Source organism: Heterocephalus glaber, unplaced genomic scaffold (assembly GCF_053883595.1).
Source record: "Heterocephalus glaber isolate CG9 unplaced genomic scaffold, H.glaber_assembly_v1.0 deba00000676, whole genome shotgun sequence".
NCBI lineage: Eukaryota > Metazoa > Chordata > Mammalia > Rodentia > Bathyergidae > Heterocephalus > Heterocephalus glaber.
The window spans coordinates 25,311,979-25,336,013 of record NW_028258156.1 but is presented as its reverse complement, the minus strand read 5'-3'; the positions used below and the strand labels follow the sequence as shown (position 1 = coordinate 25,336,013).

Sequence of the window (24,035 nt, the reverse complement as noted above, 5' to 3'; positions counted from 1 at the left end):
AACTAAGAAAAGCCCATGCCCTGATGGCTTCACCGCTGAATTCTACAAGACATTTAGAGAGGAACTACTGCTACTACTGTTGAAACTCTTTAATGAAATTGAAAGGGAAGCAATACTCCCAAATTCATTCCTGGAAGCAAGCATCACCTTGATCCCCAAAGCAGAGAAAGACCCAACCGAAAAGGAGAACTATAGGCCAATCTCACTAATGAACATAGATGCAAAAATCCTTAATAAGATACTGGCAAATAGAATGCAGAGGATCATCAAGAAGATCATATACCCTGATCAAGTGGGATTCATCCCAGGGATGCAGGGATGGTTCAACACACGCAAATCAATGTCATACACTATATCAATAGAGTCAAGGACAAAAACCATATGATTATCTCCATAGATGCAGAAAAAGCATTTGACAAAATCCAACATGCATTTATAATAAAAACCCTACAAAATATTGGAATAGATGGTCTCTACCTCAAACTGATAAAAGCTATCTATGACAAACCAACAGCCAATATCATACTAAATGGTCAAAAACTGAAATCCTTCACACTAAAATCAGGAACAAGACAAGGATGTCCACTATCACCACTCTTGTTCAATATAGTTTTGGAAACATTAGCCATGGCAATTAGACAAGAGAAAGAAATAAAAGGAATAAAGACAGGAAATGAAGAAGTCAAATTGCCATTATTTGCAGATGACATGATACTCTATATAGAAGACACCAAGAACTCCACCAAAAGTCTTCTAGACTTAATAACCAAATTCAGTCAAGTAGCTGGATACAAGGTCAACACACAAAAATCGATAGCTTTCCTCTACACGAATGACAGACTCACTGAGAGAGAAATAGGGCAAACAATTCCTTTCACAATAGCATCCAAAAAACTGAAATGCCTAGGAATCAACCTAACAAAAGAAATCAAAGACCTCTTCTCTGAAAACTATAGCACTCTGAAAAGAGAGATTGAAGATGATATCAGAAAATGGACAGACATCCCCTGCTCTTGGGTAGGAAGGATTAATATAGTGAAAATGGCCATACTTCCCAAACTGCTATATAGATTCAATGCAATTCCAATTGAAATCCCAGCAGCATACTTCATGGACCTTGAGAAAACAATTCAAAAATTCATTTGGAACAAGAAGAGACCCAGAATACCAAAAGCAATTCTAGGTAACAGAGACATGGCAGGGGGTATCACAATCCCCAACCTGCAACTCTACTACAAAGCTACTGTGATAAAAACAGCATGGTACTGGCAAAGAAACAGACCTGAAGATCAATGGAACAGATTAGAAGATGCAGAAACAACACCAGACACACTCAGCCATCTCATCTTCGATAAAGGAGCCAAACACCCTCACTGGAGGAAAGATAGTCTCTTTAATAAATGGTGCTGGAAAAATTGGGCTTCAACATCCCAAAGATTAAAACTAGACCTATATCTCTCACCATGCACTAAACTAAAATCAAAATGGATTAAAGATCTAAATATTAAAATAGAAACTCTGAACCAGTTGGAACAGAGGTTAGGTAGAACTCCTCAAGACATTGGTGTAGGAAAAGATTTTATGAACAAAACCTCAGTTGCCTGTGAACTAGCATAAACAATCAACAAGTGGGATGTCTTCTTATTAAAAAGCTTCTGCACAGCAAGAGAAACCACCAACAGTGTGAAGAGACAACCCACAATGTGGGAAAAAATCTTCACCTGCTTTTCCTCAGACAAAGGTCTACTATCTGGAATCTATAAAGAACTTAAAAAGATCAGACCTCCCAAATTTAAAGACCCAATCCGAAAATGGGCATCTGAAATGAACAGACATTTCTCAGACAAGGAAGTAGAAATAGCAAATAAATACATGAAAAAATGTTCAACATCACTGGTCATTCAAGAGATGCAAGTGAAAACAATGCTGAGATTCCACCTCACACCAGAAAGAATGGCTGCTATCATGAAATCAACCAATAACAAATGCTGGTGGGGCTGTGGGGAAAGAGGAGCCCTGCTCCACTGCTGGTGGGAGTGTAGACTGGTGCAAGCACTGTGGAAATCAGTATGGAGATACCTCAAAGAACTGGGACTGGAAGTCCCATTTGACCCCACTATTCCACTGCTGAAGATCTTCCCCAAAGAATTAAAAGAATCATGCCATAGTGATATATGTGTGCCCATGTTCATAGCAGCACAGTTTGAGATAGCTAAAACTTGGAAACAGCCCAAATGCCCATCAACTGGAGACTGGATAAATAAAATGTGGTTTTTAAAAAATAAAATTGAGTACTACTCAGCCATAAAAAATGAGAAATTCGAGACATTTATAGCTAAGCGGATGCACGCTGAGGCGATACTCTTAAGTGAAATAAATAGGACACACATGTATAAACACCAAATAGTTTCTCTGGTGTGAGAAACTGAAAGTGTAAATAAAGACTAAGATGTATAATAGGTAATGTGAAATAGGAAGAAAAGGGGCAAAGGGGAAGGAAGTGGGAGGGCTAGGGGAAAGGAAAGGGAATGGAATTAATATGAGAAAATGGAAAAATAGGAACAAAATCTTTGTAAATAGGGAGGGCTGGAGGGGTTGAAGGGTGGGCTGGGCAAGGGTGAAAAATAAGAACCAAGAGAGATTATGTAAAGGTGCAAATTTCCAATGATGAATGTCATTATATTGTATACCTAAAATGTACCAATGATTAGAATGAATAATCGATAATGCAAAATAGGAAGAAAAGGTCCAAAGGGGTAGGGGAATTTGGAGGGGGAGAGGAAAGGAAAGAAGGGAAATGAAAAATGATGAGAAATGGAAAAAATGGAAATAAAGTCTTTGTAAATATGCAAGGGTGGAGGCGGTGAAGGGAGGGCTAGGAATGGGGAAAAAATAAGAAGCAAGATGCATTATGTAAAGGTACAATTCCCAATGAGAAATGTAATTGTGTTGTATACCTACAATGTACCAATAAAAGAATTTAAGGAAAAAAATAAAGAAAGTGTGGCTTTATAATTGCTATTACTGATGACAAAATAGAAAAAGCAGCATATATATTTGACATTTTTCCAAAGCTGACCAGGCTTATAAATCCTATATAAAACGTAATTAAAAAGAATGAAGACGGGAGCTGGTGGTGTAGCTCAGTGGTAGAGCATTTGTCTAGCATGCGGGAGGGCTAGGTTCCATCTGGACACCCCACCCCCCATAAAAATGAAGACAAATGAACTTCACATGGGTTTGGACATAAGTTTTATTTAAGCATGGGCTTTTAGCTTGGTCCACCTGAGCATGTTACACTCGTAGGGACCTCAGGGCTACAGGGCCATTAGAATGCTGCTGGTGTTGATTTAACTTCCTCAGAAGGTATGAAGATGACCCGCAAGGAAAACAACCCATGAAGAGAACACAATGAAAAAAAACATCCACTGCTTTACAAATCACTTTGTTATCACAGACACAAAATGGCAGTTACTGTTAGTAAATCAGCCACAGAACACTTCAAAAAAAAAATCTTTAGACAAAGAAATGGGATTATTTTCTTGGTAGGAAATAGGGTCTTCATCCACAATTTTAAAGTAGAAAATATTTCAAGGTCAAGCATTTTTCTTATCCACAAAACAACGCTAAATCAACATATATTGTAAAGAGTACATTAAAGGAGATACAATATCTTTACAACCATCTTCTTGAATAGGTATTTCAATTAACTTTCTGCAGAATATAAGTAGATCAAAATTCAGCAGCAAAATATTGCAGTGTAACATGTAAATACAGTTTCGATGTGTTATAGTATAGAAGAGAATACATAAAGGACAATGATAATTTAATCATATAAAACATGATACAAAGCTGAAATACAGTCCACTTAAATAGCTTTGTGACCAAGAATGTTAAATACTGTGCTAAATGCCATTTTAAACATAAAATCTCTTAAAATTTTTGTGCTTAAACTTTTTCTTCGTTAAACTATTTCTTATTCTCAACACTGCCACTGTAACTGATATTACAACAGATCACAACTGATATTACAACTGATATTTCACGGACACGTCAACATGAAGACGTTTACTTAGAAGCAAATAAGTCACTTGTTGTTAGTTCACAGTGTGGGGACGCGGTGCACACTCCAACCTGAGAAGGGCCTTCAGGGAACCACCGAGTCCTTCACAGGTGTTTCCTGATATCAGATGCAGTGAGAGGTTTCCAAGAAGGGAAGCCACACATCACATGTTGGAAGGAAAAAGCAGCTTTCTGACTCTTCATGGGTTTCGCCTAAGTGACCTTCGTCTTCTGTTGTAGAAGTGCCTGAGCCCATGTTGCCGTGAAAAGTTCATCATGTAATTTTGTTTGCGAGTGCTGTTGAGATCAGAAAGGGTACAGGCAGGGAGGGAGAGGAGAAAGGACATGTCAGTTCCTTCACTGAAGGTGCAGTCAGTCTATTTAGGTCCTGAGCTACCCTATGTATTTGAGAAATTTCAGGTAAGTCACACTAACTTTACCACCCTGCATTCCCTTCCCGGGGCCCTTCAGAGATTCCTTCCTTTTCAAAAGCAGAGAAGAACCAGGAAAAAGTTAATTCTCTTGAGTTATAGCAAACTCAGATTGAAACTGTTGGATTCTGACTTTTAATCTGATTCATGAACCCTTCCTGAAAACCCTTACTTGGGTGGGCTCCATTTTAGAGAGAGTGTGCACTGATGTCTATTACTATATTTACATACATCTTTCACAACTAGGAAAAACAATCTGGTAAACATTTTTACTTAGAGCTTACAAAGCAAAAACAAAGATATAAAACAAACTAGCCTAACCATTCCTAGTTTATGCAGTCTCTGTGTAAAAGGGGGAAATGAGTTTTTCTTAGGGTGCTGGGTCCCATTGCCTTTCTCAAACAATAAGCAACCATGGTTGTGTTGTACAGACATGGTTTATGAAAGAGACACTACAATAAAAAGAGGGCATAAAATACTAGGAAGGTATAATTGAATGTATAATCGTACCTATATGTTTACATATTGCCCCACATAGGTACACACACATGCATACATACATACATACATATGTTAAGCTGATAGAAATACTGAAAATGGACATCAGGAGCCTGAATGAAACTGCACAATACCAGTAGGGGTAGCTGCTAGAGTTTTGGCACAGCAAAAATATATTTTTAAAAGGATCATGACCTATAATATCACTAAAAAGAGTAATACTCACTGACCTGAAATGTGTAACACCAATATGCAGCTTACAAGGCTGAGCCTACCAACATATTCCAAATTCACCAAGCTTCTTGAGTAAATGGTCCCGAAGCTTTTCCTCTTTAATTTCATGGAAACGTAAAACACATGCAGAGCAGGGTAATGTCATGTGATATGATCACACCACAAATGTAGGTATGACATGAATTTGCATTACAATAAAGTGAAGGGAAAGGATAACTGTATAGCCTTCTGGGTTAGCAAGCATCCTAGATGGGAGCCACAGGATGCTGCTTAACCTACTCTACCATCCTCAGCACTAAACTCAAGTACTGGTAGCATTTGTATAATACCTAAAATTTTAGAACAAGCGTTTGGTCATTACAAAAGAAAAGTTATCATAAAATATCTCAGAATAAAAATATGTAAGTTGAATTCATCAGACATAAAACTAATAGGAACAGCCTCTGTGATGAAAACTTCATGACAAGATAGGCCTGGAATTGACATATATTTTATAAAATAAAGTGCTAAGAGCTTCCCACCCTGGATTTCTGTACTAGCCAAATGCTAGGAACTATACAGTGGAAACAAAGAATACAGAATGAAGAGATTTTTTTTTTTAGAGAAAAAGATAAAAATGTCAGGTTTTATCCCAGGTAGCCTTACCGCCCACCCTGCCCTTCCACGTGAGAACAGCGCCCAATACCCAGGTTATCGGTTTCAGGGCCATGGGTAAAGGATGAAACCGAAGTATCCGACATTCATTAGCTGCTGTAAGTACTCATTGCAGTCTCTGTAAAGCTGCGGTACGAAAAAGGACAATGAGCTAATGTACCGCCCTAATCAGGTGTCAGGAGAAATTTTCCTGTTGCTTCTTTATTCACAGAATTGTAGCCTGGCCCTTGCTGTCTTCATTCCAGCATCCTGGGATGTCCCCCGTGGTCTTTTCCCTGAACTGCTGTATTGGCCCCTACATTAGCCTCCTTATCTGAATCCTCTCCCCTTAGGCAAAAACTCCACTGAAAAGAAACTGTGAAATTATACGAAAGCACGATTTAATACATAACTGAATACATGTGTATACTCCTACATACGTATGCAATCAATTTTGCACACCAATTTTAATAAACTTTCCCTCCAATGCTGGCTTCCCCTTGCTCAGAAAGCATCCATAAAATTCTCATCTATGTATGGAGTTACATCTAAGGCAATTTAACCAGGTGGTTCATATCCTCTTCATGTTTAATCTGCTCTGGTTTTCAGGGCCTTTCCTCCCACTGTACTCCTACAGACTGCTCCCTCCCAACTCACCTCCTGCCTTTCTGCCTGTCTCACTGGCCAACCTCCAACAGCACTGCCTAGATTTTTACTTCCTCAAGAATCATGTCTCCTTTACTACTTATCCCTCCTCCGGAAGTGATTATATTTTCTGCTTTGACCTCTCATGGCGCTCGTTTCCTGCTTCAGATGGACTCTGTAACTTGGCTCCCCACATCTGAGCTTCAGCTGATATGGGGCCTGTCCTCCAGCACACCCACCCCTCACCACAACCCTGGGCTCCTGCCTGACCCATGGGTGGCCAACGTGTGGTTAGCCAACTTTTGGTGACTTACTGATTGGATTCCTGTTGTAAATCATTACTCTTTAACTATAAGGAATAATTGCAAAGTTAAAGCAATGAAATTATTTTATTGAAAACATGTAAAGTTATAAAGTACCCAAAGAAAATTTAAAAGTTAAATACATTCAAATAGATAAACTCAGAATACTCAAGATACTTAGTTATCTGGATCAACCTAGACTGACAAGAGAGTTACCTGAATATATGGGAACAAAGGAGGACTTAGTTTTATCAAAATTTGATGTGCATGTCTAATGGCTTTAAAGCAACTTCTATATAATTAGTTGCTTATGGAATCAATTTAAATTTTCCCTCTTTATGTATGAAAAATAAATATTAGCAGGTTGCAGATCTTTACCTCACAAATCAGTTCATGGTGGAAGTTTACAGCTAATTTAGGGGACATTTTGATTCACTGGATACTCTTTAATTATGAATATGTTTATGTATGAGCATCATATATTTAGATTCCCAAGAATGTTGGTACCCACATGATAATGTGCTTGCTTTAGATGCCTAGTGTTTATATAGTTATATTAAAAATGACCACACATTCCTAGCTTCCATGGAACTAACTGGTGATTTGATTATGTGAAACATAAGTATGTCCTGAATCAGATTGGACTCTAATGAGATTCTGGAGTTATTCCAGTTTGCAAGCCCTTAAAAAAGTCAAGCACCATGGGGAGTTATAACAAAATGCTATCTGATTCTAGGACCATTTAATAAGCTGGCATGGTTCTTAAACAGTCACTATGCTCTGTAAAATGTCTAACTTACAAGATTGAGTGTTAGGGGAGTTTTTAACAAGTTTAATTTAAAGATCTTATACTTATTCATTTTTTGTGCATCATATGTATGAGCCTATTTTTGTTTTTGACACATGCAAATGTATAGCTACAGAAAACCTCATGAATAATGACTGGAGCAGTGGATTTTTAAAGATTTATTTCTTCATTGTAATTACGAGAGCAATTTTTATTCTCAATTCAATGAAAGCAGGTAATATCCCAGGGCACATTATGCTACTTGACATATCAGTTTGTTTGGTTGTGAGTAGAACTAGGCACATTTTTCAATTCTCCCAAAATGAGTAAGTCATTGTAAGAAAGGAGAATGGGTATCAACAGTTTATTGGAAATGCTGATTATCTCTGAGGGATCTAAGCAGCATGTAGAGTTATAAAATGTGGCCCAGGTTCTGCATAGGAAATGCGGATACTGTGAGATTTCTGAAGAACCAGCGACTGTGGTCTTCTGAACTATTACTCTCCACTAGAGCCGCAAACATAGCTACTTACTATGATGAAAATAATTCAACTGATTTCTAATGCATCCTAAAGGAGATGAGTGAGGAAGAATTTGAGCTCGTAGAGATTTAAGCATTTCTACTGAGAAGTAATTTTTTTCAAAACAAATGATGAGATATATGAATACAGAAATAATTCAATGGACTGTCAGAACCACCTTTCAGAGAAATATACATGAGGATAGGATGGACGCTGCCACTCTAACTCACGAAGTGCCCCAGCCCAGAGGACATTGTGTGTGTCACTTGGAGGTCATGCATTTTCAGGAAGGCTGCGTAGAGGGTAGGGTAGGTGGAGGCACAGATGCCCCCCACCCCACTTCATATTTCTCTTTCTTGCTAAATGGAGATGAGAATAACATCTGATAATGTGCACCTCACAGAACTGTAAGAATTAAATGAAGACTTCCAGCACCATGTGTAGATGTTCAGTGAATGACAGCTTTTTTACTTTCTTAAGTTTCAAAGTATCTCATTTAGAGGATAAATGTGAGTGTGCATTAAAAGTGACCCATCCAACCTGAGGACAGGATCTAGAACTCAGAAGCATTATGGACAAATCTCCCCTCTGCCAATTCATTCATTGCCTTCGAATAGAAGCAGACCAGCACGGGAGAGCCTTTGAAAGACATTACACTTAACTCAGGCTTTTTGGACACATTTCTAACTACACTTTTCTCTTAACGGATTTATAAGCTGTGGTCACTTCGAGGGCACCTAATATAGTGGCAGGCCTAGTGGCAGACCTAGTGTCAAATGTTCCAGTGTATCCCCAAGTCATTTAGAACTGTTATTATACTGTAGATTATTTTTTTCAGTTGCAAAGGTCCTCTACAAAACTTCTCAGTTAACTTTGGCAACACTGATAAAACTAACAGCAAACAGTTCCCCAGATTTAATAAGGAGGACTTACCTTACTCTAGTGGAAAACCAATGACAGCAAATAATGAAATATAACACATGTTAAAAAATGCTTTTCAATGCATGCAGCACTGTGATTAGTCATAAAAGTCTGATCAGGTTTAGACGCACTATAGGATTTTTCATCTCTTTTGAAAATAAAAAATTGAACAAGTTATTTCTTATTCTTCTATACCCAATACATACATACACTTAACTTTTTAATGTAATGGAACATGCAAAATTTGCTCATAACCGTATGTCAAGGTACATGTAGCCATAGTACTACATTTGGCATAAATGTTGCATATAAAGTATAAATAGTTTAATAAGTACTATTAATTTGATCTGATTTTAAAATTATTTACTTTTTAGGAAATACTAATCCTGAATATATTAAGAAATGGGCTTTAAAAATGTAGAAGGCCTCTATATCAGATAACAGTCAAATTTAATAAAGGATAAATATGTTTTGCAACAAATGTAATATGTTCATGTCCATAATCATTTGTGCCAAAAACATGACAGTATCCAGATGATGAATAGCAGGAGGGGATGGTTATGATGGAACTCATATTAAAATCTGATAAATGTGTTTAAGGCCACAGCTAGCAACATATTGGTTTTCAATTCTCAGTAAATGTGGAAATAATTCACTTTTTAGTAAATCGATTCACAAAGGCTAACTTTTTACTGAGTGATTCGCTTTCAAGGTACACATGCAAAAATCAGCCCACTTCATTATCATATGACAGGTTGTGACGGAGATGCATACACAGGAAATGTGATGTGTGAATGAAACGCAGTTGGGTGAGGGAGATTCTTAGGATAGAAGTACGAAGGCCCAACCAAAAAAAGATTAAGACAAAGAATCCTCTTTTATCCTAAGAAGAACCCCACCAGCATGGATCTTGTGAGGGATCTGCCCATATGTATTCACAAACATTTACTGAAAAATAAATATTCTATGCTAGCAAATGAATTCAGAGAAATTGGGTTTCTGCTCTTGATTGTTAATGATTGTGTTATGCTACATATTTAGACTTACAGAATGGGGATTTTTTGTAAGCTAACGAGGCTGCAAAAATGATCTGACAATTCGGTTCATCAGAGCTCTGACAGATTAGCAGGGGGTAATCATCACGAAGCACTTCTCACATGCAGGCTTTATTGGAAAGTTTCACAAGAATGGGAAGATTACACTCTCAAACAAGCAGAAGGCGGATGGGCTTTGCTTCTTATGTCCTCAAAGGGTGGCTTTTGTCTTTATCTTACGGGATTTGTCATGCTGTATATCCATATGTATGAAACTCCAAGTTTTCCACATGTAGTCTTTTAGAATTATGCCATGAAATTAGAAATATATTGGGTATCTTGTTCATTTTAGCATACACTCCGAAGCCCTAAAATATTTTCAAGAGGGGTTGCTGAGTTTGTTCTCGTCAAACTAATATGTCTTCTTGGTCAAGATGGGCAGCAGGGATGTTAGAAATCAATGTAAGATACCATGCGTGACCACAGTTTCTCTTTATGGGGTTTTTAGCATGTGTCCTTGATGCACATGCGCAGAAGCGAAACTGGTAATAAAGCTAGATTAAGGCCAATCTTCACTTAGAAAAGAAAATGCACCCTAAAAATTCTTAAGTGAGATATGCATCCCCCTGACCATTAGTTGCAAAAGCTCTGGAGGCCCTGTTTACAGTGAATCCTTGGGCAGGGCTGGTATCTCCATGTGTGGCTTGGATTCTCCTCCCTCTCTAGCCCTGAACGGGAAACATCTCTAGCTCAGGTAATTCATATTCTATGACAGAGGTGTAGCTAAGTGAGAACATATTTTCAGTTAAGAGGGCTTAATGGGAGTACTATAATTCTCTATTTTAAATATATATCTTCAGTAGCAACATTATAATTAGTGATATTTGGGAATCAAGACATGAACCTTGGCTAGCTTCCTTGTGCCTCTTATGGTTGAAAGGCAGTTTGGAAAATCATTGTCTTATTTGTCTGGATTCTCCAGAAGTTATTTATCTTATGCTCATCAAATGAGTGAATTATTGCTGGGGATTTAGCTCAGTGGTTCCACCGCCTGCCTTGCAGGCGGAGGGACTTGAATTCAATCCCCGGTACCGGAAAAAAAAAAAAAGGAGACAAAGGAAATGAGTGAATTATTTTGTAGAGATACCAATGCATATTAATGAATGCTGTAAAAAAGAAGTGCTCTCAAAGGGTGTGGCAGCAAGGAATGCTACATCCCTTAAAAGCAGAGCAAAACATCAAAAACATCATTCTGAAAACAGGATTCCTTTGGGTTGTGTTTTTAGAAAACAACTTGTTTATTTGTGAGATAGTTCTTCTTTTCAGAAAAGAAGGAAAATAATTCTATAATTCTAACAAATTATATATTATATTATGTTATATATTATAACACATTCTGTAATATATATTAAAATTATAATTCTGTAATTTTAACAAATTTTTGAAATGTCATTGGCATTTGTTTTTAAAATTATATGTCTATGTACAAAAAGAGTCAATGGTGATATGTGTAAATTTGTAATTCTGAAATGATTCACTGAAAAACAAAAAGAGACTTGGAATGAAATGAGCCCTGCAACTCCATGTGTGTGTGGTGATGTTCTTCATCATTTGCAATGTTTTAGTGCCCTAACAGTTGGAGACAGTAATGTAGGGTGAGAACAGACAGGTGCCTGTTGTCAGTGATAAATTCTTCAAAGCACTTAAATTCTGGACATTAAATAAACATGAAGTCTTACAACATAGCTTAAAGTTCCAGAAGAATGCCAGAAACATCAGGTTTCTAGTATTTCATATAACCTGAACTTCATTCTTGTAATGGTTTTGTGATGCTGGCAGTTCCGTGATTAATACCAACATCAGTTCTAGAAGGTTCTCTTGGGCTGCGTGGTGAGGCTTCCGGCCGGGACTCCAGGAGCCTCAAGGCAGCCGAGAACAGAGTTCTGTTTCAGGTTGTAAAGGGGATGCTTCAGGCCAGGGGCTGTATGAATACTTGCACTACTCCCTTCACCTTAGCCCAAGGGAGGGAACCACTGGGGAGATATGTCTCTGAAATTCAAAATAGAAAACTGCAATTGCTTGTCTGGGTAGGAGAAGAAGAAATATCTACTCAAATATATGATACATTAAGGATTCTTATGTCTATCAGGGGCAGAATTAGCATCCTGCCTTCTCTCTCAGACTGACAAGTTTTGAAGTATCCATAGGAGTTGTACTGCTCTGTCCAGCACAGGAAGCCCCATCTGTTAATGCAAACTTCTTGGTGAAGGATGTGAAAGGCAAGAAGTGGTGGTTGACTCGAATTTAAGTCTCAATATATTAGAATCACCTGAGGTGCTTCTAAAGAGGACTGATACTCAGCTCTTATCACAGATCATTGTAAATCTCCCACAGGGATGTACTGAGCATCAGGACACTTCTCAATACTTTCAGAAGCTTCCCAAGGGATCCTGGTATTCAATCAGACTGAGAACTGCTGCTCTGAAAGGACAGTAAGTGGCTGTGGGTTGCATTTTGGTCTAAGTGGATCTCTCTCTGTGGCCTCAACATACATGTGGATTTTGGAGTCTACATTATTCTATCCTCCTGGAATCATGTGGTCTGAGGAAATGGGTAGCTACATAAAACATCAGCCTCATGTTTTGATTTAAGACTCTGGACTGTTCCTCTATCCTTCAGCTTTGTCTTGTGCAGGCAGAGCCCAGCAAGTTGTCCAGAAGCAGCGGAGCGCACAGTGGGTGCTTGTGTAGGGACCGGGTTGCTCTTGGAGCTGGGGGTTGATATGGATGCCATGCAAGCAGGTGCCTCAGTGGAAACTAAGACGAGGGCTAGCTCAAGACTGGGGAAGGCAGCTCATGGCCATGATCAAAAGAAAACAAATCTGGTAGTTTTCCCACCAGTTCAATAGCTTAAATTTGCTTTCAAAATGACTGAAATCAGCCACGAGACTGATTTCATTCTGGATTTGGTAAACAGAATGAACATTTGAACCTATCTACCGAGAAGATTCGCCTCTCCTTGCCAACAACTTGGAGCCATCAGTTCGAACCCGTCGAGACATAAGCATTCCAGTTCTACAGGAACTAGATTGTTAGAGAAAAAGCAAGTCATCTCTCTGTGAGGGAACAGTTACTGTGGGCAGGTGACAGTGGGGACAGCCCTATCCCTCGGGGAGATGGTGGGACACCCTTATCTCCTCAGGCACTGGGGTCACAGATTCTTGGCTTTAGTTGCAACCACATCAGTACGTGAAGACCCCGGGCATCTGTGGCTAAGACCAGTGCTTGTAACTGGATACACGTGCCACTCACTTCCTGTATCTGGCCCAGTACAGATCCTTTCTCCTTTTGATGTCATTCTATTTTAAAAGGCAACCCACGGGCCGGGGATTTAGCTCAGCAGCACTGTGTCTGCCTCGAAAGTGCAAGGTCCTGAGTTCAATCACCGGTACCAAAAAAAAAAGGCAACCCAGCTCTGGCATAAGACATTGTTTCCCATTTACCTGGAGATTTTTGTTTTACCCAATTTAACCAACACCAACAATCTCTAAATAAATGTTTTACTTACTGAAGTTTTCTAAGGTACAATTATATTCAGGGCTTTGTTATCTCACGGTTGACTGGAGCTACAGCTTGCAGTTGCTGAAGAGTATAAGGCAGAGCAGTCTTGTGGAGACCTTCTCCCCAGGAACAGCTCTTACTGAGTTAAGGAGCATGCCAGACCAAAGGAATTTCCAACTTTTCTAAATGGACACGGGGTGCGATGCATCAGATACTCACAGGACGACCTCCACATGGTCTAAAGCCCACTGATCATGACCTGTTCCATTGTGGCGTGGCTGCCACCAGCGCAGTAAGACTCCCTTCATCCGTGCCTCCCTGGGTCACAGACAGAAAGAAGCACAAGGAGGTTAAAAAACAGCAGGCAACAGAACTTCCTGGTATGTGACCTGTGGCTGGATACACATTTTGGGCACGGATTTGGGATTTGCTTAGGTTACAGAGCTCTTCTAGGCAGTATTAACTTGAGTTCACCACTCAAGGGCTTCTAATACTTTCCTAATCTCTCACTCCTCTCCTTTGCTTAACAGTACCTGGAAGAGCAACACTCTTGGACAATGCAGAGTGCTTTCAGTGACCTGCACCATGTTAGAAGCTGGGTGAACAATGACAAGTGGATCAAATGATGCACCAGGCTGTGCTCAGTAAATTTTCAAGTTAGCATACCAAGCAGAAAATTAAACGTGTTTGTGATGGTTGAGCTTGGTTGGGTCAACTTGATTAGCCTGGGGGCCACCCAGGGGATTGGTGGGGGACACTTCTGGGTGTGCCTGGGTGTGTCAGGGAGGTGTGGCCTTGTCTCTTTCTGGTCCCTGGCCCGGCCCCTTGCTCTCTGGCCCTGACCCCCTGATCTGCTTTCCAGCCCCCACGAACTAAGAGGTTTTGTTCCATCATGTCCTCCCACCCTGAGCTTCTGCTGTGGAGCCGGCTGAGCATGGCTGAATCTCATGAAACCGTGAACTAAGTTAAGCCCCGCCTCCTTTGAGTTTTGGGTATTGGGTATTGTGTCCCAGCAGTGGGACAGGTGACTAACACAGTGTTGTCTTCTAAAGGATTAGAAACACTGTTTAAACAAAGAGACACAAAAGTGCCTTTGCATCTACTTGATAGCTCTATTCCTTCTTGCCCTTCTTCCTAGTTGGCAATATTTGCCTGTTGTCTACCAGAAAACAGAAACACAACTTTGGAGATGTGGGTTAGTCTTGGTTCTCTACTGCCTAATTTATGGCATTGGTCCGGTAACTTTGGCCAACTTCTCACTCAAGTTCGGGGCTCCAGGGATCGGGCATGAGATGACGCCCGCTCAGGCCACTCACAGGGGGACATTGTAGGACACTCTCTGAGCCTGCGTGAAGTCCTTGGGCTGGTGCTGTGCGATGACGTGCCAGGTGATGCCATTGTTGATGCTGTACTGCAGCAGCACCGCCTTGTCCACGGCATGGGGGCCGCTCAGGTCACTGTTGCAGCTGTCTGTCTGGGACGTGCTCCCAATTTGCAAAACAAACATAATTTTGCTGAAAAACACAAGGGAAATCATCTTTAGATGGAAGTCAGGAAGTACTTACAGGCGTTTCCTTTAAATATTTTCCTATCCGCTAAGACCTGATTCGCAGGGCAGTTGGCTCTCTCTCTGCATGGGTTCCGCATCTGCCAATTCAACCAATCACAGACAGAAAATATGTGAGAAAAAATTGTATTTGTATTGAACATGTAACAGCCTCCTTTTCTTTTATCATCATTCCCTGAATAAAACAGTAAAATAACTATTTACATAGCATTTACATGGGATTAGGCTTTGTAAGTAATCTGGAAATGATTTAAAGTGTGAAAATCTACACCATTTTGTTTAGGGTCTTTAACATCTATGGGTTTTGTTATCCGCAGAGGATCCTGGAACCAATTCTGTCTGGGTACTGGAGGGATGAAATGTACAGTAAAACAGATATGAATAAGTCATATTAGTAAGGCAATTTTGCTTATATAATCTTTATATTAGATATGTGAAAAATAACTTCAGAGGACCGCTTTTCTACACCAAGAAAACAATTTTGACATTCCAAGATAAGTTCTCAGTTCGTGATGCTGGAAATCCTGTTGGCGTATTTCACTGGAAACACCCTTTACTCTCTGAACAGTAACACAGGCCATGCTGGTAGCGAGGACGGGTAGAAGGCAAGGAGTAAAATCATGATATTTATGCTACATACTTTCCAAATAGCTCCACGCTGAACAGCATCGGGACAAGGACAAGTGAGCATGTCTATTTTAAGAAAGGCTGTCTGGAGATCAGAGCCGAGGGAAGACAGAGCTCGAGTGTGCAGTCTCTGGCTCACATCTGCTTTTCTGCTTGACATTCTTCTTTGCTCCTCAGCAGTGCCTTGCTCTTAGGAGACACAGGCTTTAAACGTAGGAAATGTATGGCCCTACGATTCCTAGTGATCAACAGAATGGCCCATTTATAACAGGTGCTTGAATAAAGAACAGACTTGAAACTTGTGTGTGTATATATATATATATATATATATAAATTAAAATAGAGTTATTTGTACCACATGGTGTGCAACTGTTAACTGAGCACCTAGCAGCAGCTTATATGGGGTCAAGGAAGACAGCAGGTTATTGTTAGATTAGCATAACTTTTTGGTAGGAAAAAATGGGAATGAGTAGATTCAACTTTTAACATTTTCATGGTTACCATACAGGAATTAATTTATTTTATTTTCATTGTTTATTATATGAAGGGCCAACACCTCCCTGTTTACCTCTGAAAACACTTTGTTAATATTTCCCAAAATGAAAGGCTACAAGTGAACATCTACATTCTCATTAACCAAACATCCAATTCTCAAATATCCTCATGGGTCCTCAGTGCTCATCAGCTTTTGGGGAATAGCCCAGTACTTTACAACACTTTTAAAGCCTTGGAATTCTTTCTTGATTACCCTGATGAGAAGCCGTGTTTGCTCTGGCTAAGGCAGAACTGGAAAGCGCAGGTGGGGAAGGAAATTCAACCCTCCTGTGGTCTCTTTCCTCTGTCACTTCCCTTGTGACCCTTTGCACGGTTTCTGCTCACTTATTCTACACTAAGGTCTGGCTCCTATAGTATATGAAGTATTGACGATCTTAACCATCCACCCCACATGTATCTATTGAACTTACATATGCTAAATATGTTTGTACACCTACAAATTTTCTGTTTTTTTTTTTTTTTGGTACTGGGGATCGAACTCTGGTCCTTGTGCTTGCGCAGCAGGCAGCCGAAACCACTGAGCTAAATCCCGGGCCCCTACAAATTTTCATATATGTATTTGTATTTACAGATTTGCTGGGGCTCAACATTAAGTTATCTACAGTATAGCTAGGAATTATCCCTAGCCATTTTTTTAAATGTTTGGTTATTTCTCCTAGTTTATGCCCATGTTGCCATTAGTCAGTATGTGTAAAGAAAGACAAAAGCAATTTCTAATAAATCTAAGCCAAGAAAATTGAGTTGTTAAAGTGTATACTGTTTCCCTGTAGCAAATCCACATGATATTTAGGTTTCCACTGCTTAGTGACATGTGTTGCACGAAGCTCATGATCAGGTCTGATGGACAGTGGACAAGAACCGGGCGCGTCACTGACTCATAGCCTGGCCTACACCACAGGCCTTGGTTACCTTGCTCGGGTGAGGTCCAGAGGTTTGGTAGCAGCTTGCCTTATCTGACAGCCATTAAAATAGAGTGAGTCTCCGTGGGCATAGGGTGCCAGCTGCCCACAGCCGCTGCCGATCACGCCGCCCTGAATGGTCTCCCAGTTGGCCTCAGTGATTCTTGCCGACTCAAAGTTATCTTTAATGTAACTAGGAAGATCATGGCTGAAAACAGAGCAGTCATCACCTAGGGGAAGGGAATAATCACAGGCATCAAGTTAGCTGGAACAAGCAGGCTCACTGGAGATTGAGAACAGGTATTCAGTTTTGGGTCTGAGACATGGTTGTGCTGCCAGAATAGCAAAACACCAAGTAAATATAGATGCCCACTTATATATGTGTCTCTTTTGTCTTGTCATTTGTTATTGGTTTGCATTGTTGAAAATAAATCCCATTATTTTTCTGTCAATGTTAATTAAAATATGTAGGTGCCAGTGTATTTATTGCTTGGGCAAATCTTTTTTGTTTAAACACCACAGTGTCTGGCCAGGCCCTGTGTGTTTATCAATGATGTGTCTCAGGAGGAAACTCTCACCCTGGCATGAGGGACCAATCTAATTTCTTTTGTTCCCAGCATGACTTTGTAAAATAGGCCATGTTCTTGTATTCCTTCCAGTTCTACACTTGATGATTACTGAACATAGAGTCTGTATCTTAATTCATTGGTGGATTCCACCACCTCACAATACTTGGTACACTGAAGATATTCAGTAGTGATGCTGGGATAAATAAACAAGTGATGAACAAACTGGAGGCATTGGAGGCCACTGAGCTGAAGCACTAAGACACTGTGGTGGCAAATGTGTATGTTCTTGCAGTCCTCCTTGACTGAAACTGTGCACCTTTTCTAAATGTCCAGGATAGTTCAAAATCAAAAGGCCATAGTTCTGTTAGGCCAGGGAAGAGAGAAAATTCCACACACCTCATGAGATATTTGATCCATTAATTTGCCTAAAGTTAAAATTCTTCAGTTAATGTGCAGACAGAGCCAGCTGGTCTCAGCGGCAATAATGACAGAAGAGGAAGGAGTCAGCTAAGTAATTTCTAACATCAGAGATGTGCAGCAGTCTACATTCATTATATTCATTTCATCTGCACCAACCAAGGAATGTAAATAGATCCTGCTCCAGAATTCAAATACATGGATTCTAGCACTATATGCTTGGGGAAGGTTGTATAATTCTGATCTTCTTTGGACAACACTAGTACTGATCTTCTGACTTTTACTAGCTGTGTGACCTTTGAAAAATCCCTTAAACTCCCAGAGTCTTAGTTTCTTTACCTCAAAAGTGGGAATAATTATCTTAACCATAGGTAGTTTATGGGGATATGATGAACACTAAATGACTCTGAAGAATGGGTTGTGTATGCAGTGTAAATAATAAAGCATAAGACAGTGTAAGGATTCATTCAAAGAAGACCCTTCGGCCTTGCTATGTACCAAGTATTAGGCTATGAGGAGAGGACAGAATGGCAGTTACGTGAAGTGAACTTTGTAATGGCAGAGGCTGGAACCTGTTAGAAGCATTGGCTCAAAGGAAAGCAGGGCTGTAGGCCTTCCAGCAGGTGGCAGGGATTTTTCTACAGTGTGAGGGGCCGAGTGGACACTGACCTAACTCAGACCCTATAAATCCAAGCAGTCAAAATGTGTTTCTTTGGGTTATTAAAGTTTTGCTTTGAGTGACACAGTGACCAGAGAAGAACATCTGAGTCATCAGCTGGGTCTTGGGAGGACAATGGCACCTGCTGGGGAAGAGAGGCTGAGAAATGGAAACGAAGTGTTGGGGTGTGCACGGGAGCAGGGGGATAAATGAAAGATAGGGATGTGAGATACTAGAGAATATCTGCAGTAGATTTATCTGTACTCATATTCACTTATAAATTTGTACTTATAGAACATCTTCAGTGGGCTTCGGTGTGTATCAAGCTATGATTGAAAATCCATGCTAAAGACAGTAACTCCATGACCCAGGAGCGTGTCTCCTATCTTGGACACGTCTGCGTGGGGTTTTATCCATTTCCAGTGGGCGGCTGTGTTCGTGTTGAGATGAGAGGACCTCGCACTGTCCTGTGTTAACCGCTGCATCCCAGGGGTCGCACCTTGGAAGCTCTCGTCGCAGATGCAGACAGCGCCCGTGGTGCAGTACCCGTGCCCGCTGCAGAGCTTGGGGCAGGCCTCGCCGATGTACACGTGGTCGATGGCCCAGCTCTGCTTCTCCGTCTCTTCACCCTTCTGGATCCAGCGGAACTGTGTGGCACTGAGAGACCCACAGAGGGCGGCAGAGAGTCAATAGCTGCTAATTAGCCTGGCTCTGTCCAGCCTCTGCCCCTGGGAAGGGGGGCCTGAGAAAAGGGCTCTCCAAACGTCTCCCTAAAGCCCCCCCCCCCCAAATACAGAGGTGAATGAACTTCTATCCCTGAGACTCAGGAAGTCATCCTAGAACACCTTTCTGGAGGCTCTTAACTTCTCTGAAAAATGTATGGAATATTCTATTCTGTTTCATAATAATTTGGTGTCCATTTTCATACTCAGCTGTATCATTTTCCAGATTGTTAAGTACAATGAATGCTGGCCTAGGAAGATGGCAAGCTATCACATTTATCCTTAGCTCTGTGCAACCTGGAAGCCCTGTACCTCCCAGGGGCAGCTGCATCTGGACAAGAAGCATAGCCTTTGGGAGAGCAGAATGCCAGGGCAGAACTGGTACCAACTCTAGTCTTTGTTAAGGTCCATCATGCAAGCTCTGTGAGTGAGTTTGGCCCATATGTGTGTGGTGTATGTTTAAAATATGAGACCTATAATCACTGATGAACCAGCTCCAGATTCTTCTTATTTTTTTCTTGGGATGTGCACTTGCTACTTGGGGTATGGACTGGCAAGAAAAGAGGGAGAATGGAGGTGGGTGCGTCCCACGTCCGAAACTAGAGCTCTGGCCTCTCTTCCTCAGGGGCGCTCAGCTTCCTTCATGGGCTCTGTGGAGACCACCAGACAGTTGACCTTCATCTCCACCCACCTGGAGGAGACGTGGTCGGGCAGCTGGATGGTGATCCTCTTCCAGCTCGAGCTGTTGACGGCATTGTAGATGGTGGCTTCGTGGAACTGGAAGGGGGAGCAGCCGATGCTGTTTGAAGAGGAAGGCAGGCACTGGGTCTGAACGAGCTGCCAGGAATCAGACCTGCAGGAAATGAGAGGCGCACAGACAAATCATAAGAGAAATAGAGAGGACTCATCTAATGCCCAGGTAAAGCTTGGGGGTGGGATGAAATTACTTTCATGTAAATGTCCTGTTTAAACATATTTTTAATTATAGATCATAAAAAGAAAAGTTGAAAATTGTTTCTCACAAGGGGTATTCTGATTCTTTCAAAGCACACCAATATATTTATGGTCAAAAGAATAGCAGGCATGCTGATGGACCCCCAGGACCTCTTCCTATTATGTCATTGTCACTAGAGACATCTTTCAAAGCAACTGAAAAAACTGTCAACCCAGAGCCAACTCAGTATAATTAGTTTCTGAAAGTGATGGTAGGAGACAGGGACACCAACAGTGTAAGTGCACTCACTACGTGAGGCTTCTTCAATCAGCTGCAAGTTTTGGGAGGTGTACTGTGACTGAAACATTCAGATCGCTCACTGATTAAAATTTTCCCTAAGGTTGTTTGAAAATGAGCAATACGAATAAAACCATTTTACTCCAAGGACAAATTTAGTGTTTAACTTATTTTAAAATATAAAGTTTCTTAGCTGTTAGTTAATGTAAAAAGAAATTTTTCCTGGTTTGAAGGAAAATTTGAAGATGTGTAAATTTTATACAAATGAAAATTGCATGAAGCTATACATGGACTGCCACTTTTAATACACAAGAATGCCTCTCTGTAGCACTTGCCTTAAAAACAAACATTTGCCTTATGCATTTAGGTTTGGAAAAAATTTAAAATATGATTTCACTGACCTTGCATCCTTAGTGTATTCCAACATTACAGAATGAAGGTCACCACAGGAAGTGGCTTCACAACCCACCACGATCTAAAGCAAACATAAATAATCAATACACAGGTAAGACTAAATGACATTAGTGACATTCATTGGAAGTTCCATCCCTTGTAATGGGGGGGTTGGATATATGATCCATATATGTTACATGTGTATCTGCAAATACCATATTGAAACCCAACATTTTGTAAAATTAATAGGCACTAATAAAAATGTAAATGAAATCCTATCCCTCTCCATTATGACTCTGATAGTTAATCAAGAAATATCTGGAGAAGGTTTTACAGAGCAGTGTGCTAGGACACCAAGAATGCATTCTTTTGAGTTCTGTTAGGGACATGTAATTTTCCAAGGAGATGAGAATTATGGTTTTATAAGGTACTGTTTCTATTAGTTTAATTAGTAATAAAATTGGGTAAGAAGAAAGTAATGTGAAGAGAATTTATGGAAAGAAATTGAACATCTCACTGGTACGAAACATTTCCACTGATATCCTAACTTCCTTGGTGCTACTATTCAATTTTTATTTGGAATTGAAAATAGCAATTTTAATTACTTAATATTCATTCTTAGGGATTTCTCCCTTTCCATATGAATAAAAGTTTTCCATTGTATATGCAATTAAATGTTTGAATCATTAATAATGCACAAATGCTATAAAAATGTGGTGATTCAAATTTAAATTCTAATCATGTACTTAATCAACAAGTCCTATTTCAGCACTGACTCCAGGGAAGGTTGGTGCCCAAAGTTTCAGGCCAAACACTCATGTATAAAACAACTTGGAATTCAAAGGGAGAATAAGGAGCATAGTCTAATAACGGCAATGGCAGCTTAAAGAATATAAATAAAATGCTATGGTACTTCAGAGGAAGGAGCAATTGCATTTCATTAAATGGATGAGAAAACAATCCATCAGATAGGGTGCATATGAGCTGCTTCTGAAGCATGCGAAGGGGCTGCGAGGTATAGATTAGAGAGAGATACTTAGGGGGATGTGAGCAGACGCTGGTATAGGGCCCAGCACGAAGTGTGTTTAGATCCAAGTGGAGAATCCACAGAATAGTGAGTGATAAGGTTAGAAAGGTTGGTTTGAGTGTGGCAGATCAGGAGCTGTAGTCTAAAGTTTGATCTTAATTTGGTAAGCAACAGAGAGCTGCTGAAGTTTTCTAAGGAGTGGGATTCTGACCTCAGGGCTGTGCCTCAGTCAGGCCGTGATGTCAGTCAGGTAGGGGTGGAGAGAAATTTGGGGGAAAAAGAGGACGAGGACAACTGGCTTAATGAGGGCAAGAATGGAGGTGGTAATAGTGCAGGCAGAGAAGGTCGGGTGGAAGCCAAGAACACTGGAAGTGAGAATTAAAAGGGTACAGAACTGATTAGATGTGAGAAGTAAAAAGCGGAAAGTCAAAAACGGTTAAACAGTTCAGGCTAGCTCCTCGGCAGAAGGTGGAGTCATCAACAGAAACAAGAACACAGGAAAGAGGCGTTGGTATGGTGGGGGAAGGTACCAAGTTCATGGCTGGACATGTTGAGCTGAAGCACCAAAGAAAAATGGTAGAAATGTGTGGCAGACTTTAAAAATACTACCTTTAATAATACTGAGTTAATTGTTAGTGATTCACTCAAGGTTAGATATGCAGATCTGGGATTTGCTCTTCAAGATACAATACTTGAAGACAGAAGATTGGAAAAAATTCCAGCGGTGAGAATGTCTATTAATAAAAGTACAGATGAAGAAGCTTAATGTACATAATAGGCACAGAGTAAGAGAAAGGCAGAGGGATGGAGCAAGGGAAGGAGAGAGCGAGCAAGCGAGTGAGAGAGAGACAGGCAGAGACAGAGACAAAGAGAATTGTTCAACATAAGAATGCTACAGAAAGCTAGAAGTAGACAAAGGCACATATCTGAAGTTTTGATTTATAAGGTTTGGGAAACTGAAATCAAAATACATATATGAGGTATAATACAGTTACATTTCTTGCTATATCCCAACACATTCAGAGAGATTGTGTGTGTGTGTGTGTGTATGTGTGTGTGCTACTGGGGACTGAATCCAGGGCCTCTGCACTGACTGATATCCCTACCCTTGTAAAAAAAATCGTCTAGCTTGAGACAGGGTCTCTCTAAGTCACTAAATTTCAGAGGGTGGGCTCAAACTTTCCATCCTCCTGCCTGAGCCTCCCAGAAATTTTTATCTGTGTTCAAATAATCATATTTGAACAAAGGCCTTGGTGAAAGAGGCCTTATCTCTTTCATTCATAAGCTACAGTGGCTTCTAATGAATGAAATCAATCACTTACTTATAGTTTTTCAAATATGCATTTTCCCTGACACACCAAATATAACACTGCATTGTTTTGAAAAGCTGCTGTCCCTTACTTTGAACTGCATCATGTACCCCGGCTGTATAATGAGCTCTCTGGAAGAGAGAGCGTTGTGGGTCTTGTCCTTCTTTTTGTTGGGCCAGTAGAGGTGGAAGGATGGATTGCCACAGAATCCTGCTGTCCTGACTGCATTGGGGTAGAAACTCCAGTTCTCTTCGTGGGAAGCGCCTTCTGTGAAGGTAAGTTGGAAGCAATACGGCATGTTATTTTCCTGAATGGACTGGTTTATTGTTCAATCACTGGCATCTTGCTGTTCCAGATTTTGCTTAGTCTTGTGGACTGTTTTTACTTTAAGTGCTTTTTTTTTTTGGTACCAGGGATCGAACTCAGATCCTT

At 40.3% G+C, this 24,035-nt stretch overlaps 1 protein-coding gene across 1 annotated transcript in view; it reads right to left on the bottom strand.

Moving 5' to 3' along the window:
• Positions 1-3,235: 3,235 nt before the first annotated feature.
• Positions 3,236-24,035, bottom strand: part of Reln (reelin) — a 445,708-nt gene continuing 424,908 nt past the window's right edge. The window contains 10 exon segments of the mRNA XM_021253949.2: positions 3,236-4,359; positions 9,047-9,182; positions 13,068-13,151; positions 13,848-13,946; positions 14,945-15,142; positions 17,287-17,506; positions 19,420-19,577; positions 20,334-20,495; positions 21,275-21,348; positions 23,695-23,870. Of these exon segments, the coding sequence (XP_021109608.2) occupies positions 9,053-9,182; positions 13,068-13,151; positions 13,848-13,946; positions 14,945-15,142; positions 17,287-17,506; positions 19,420-19,577; positions 20,334-20,495; positions 21,275-21,348; positions 23,695-23,870 (1,301 nt within the window). The 3' untranslated portion in view covers positions 3,236-4,359; positions 9,047-9,052.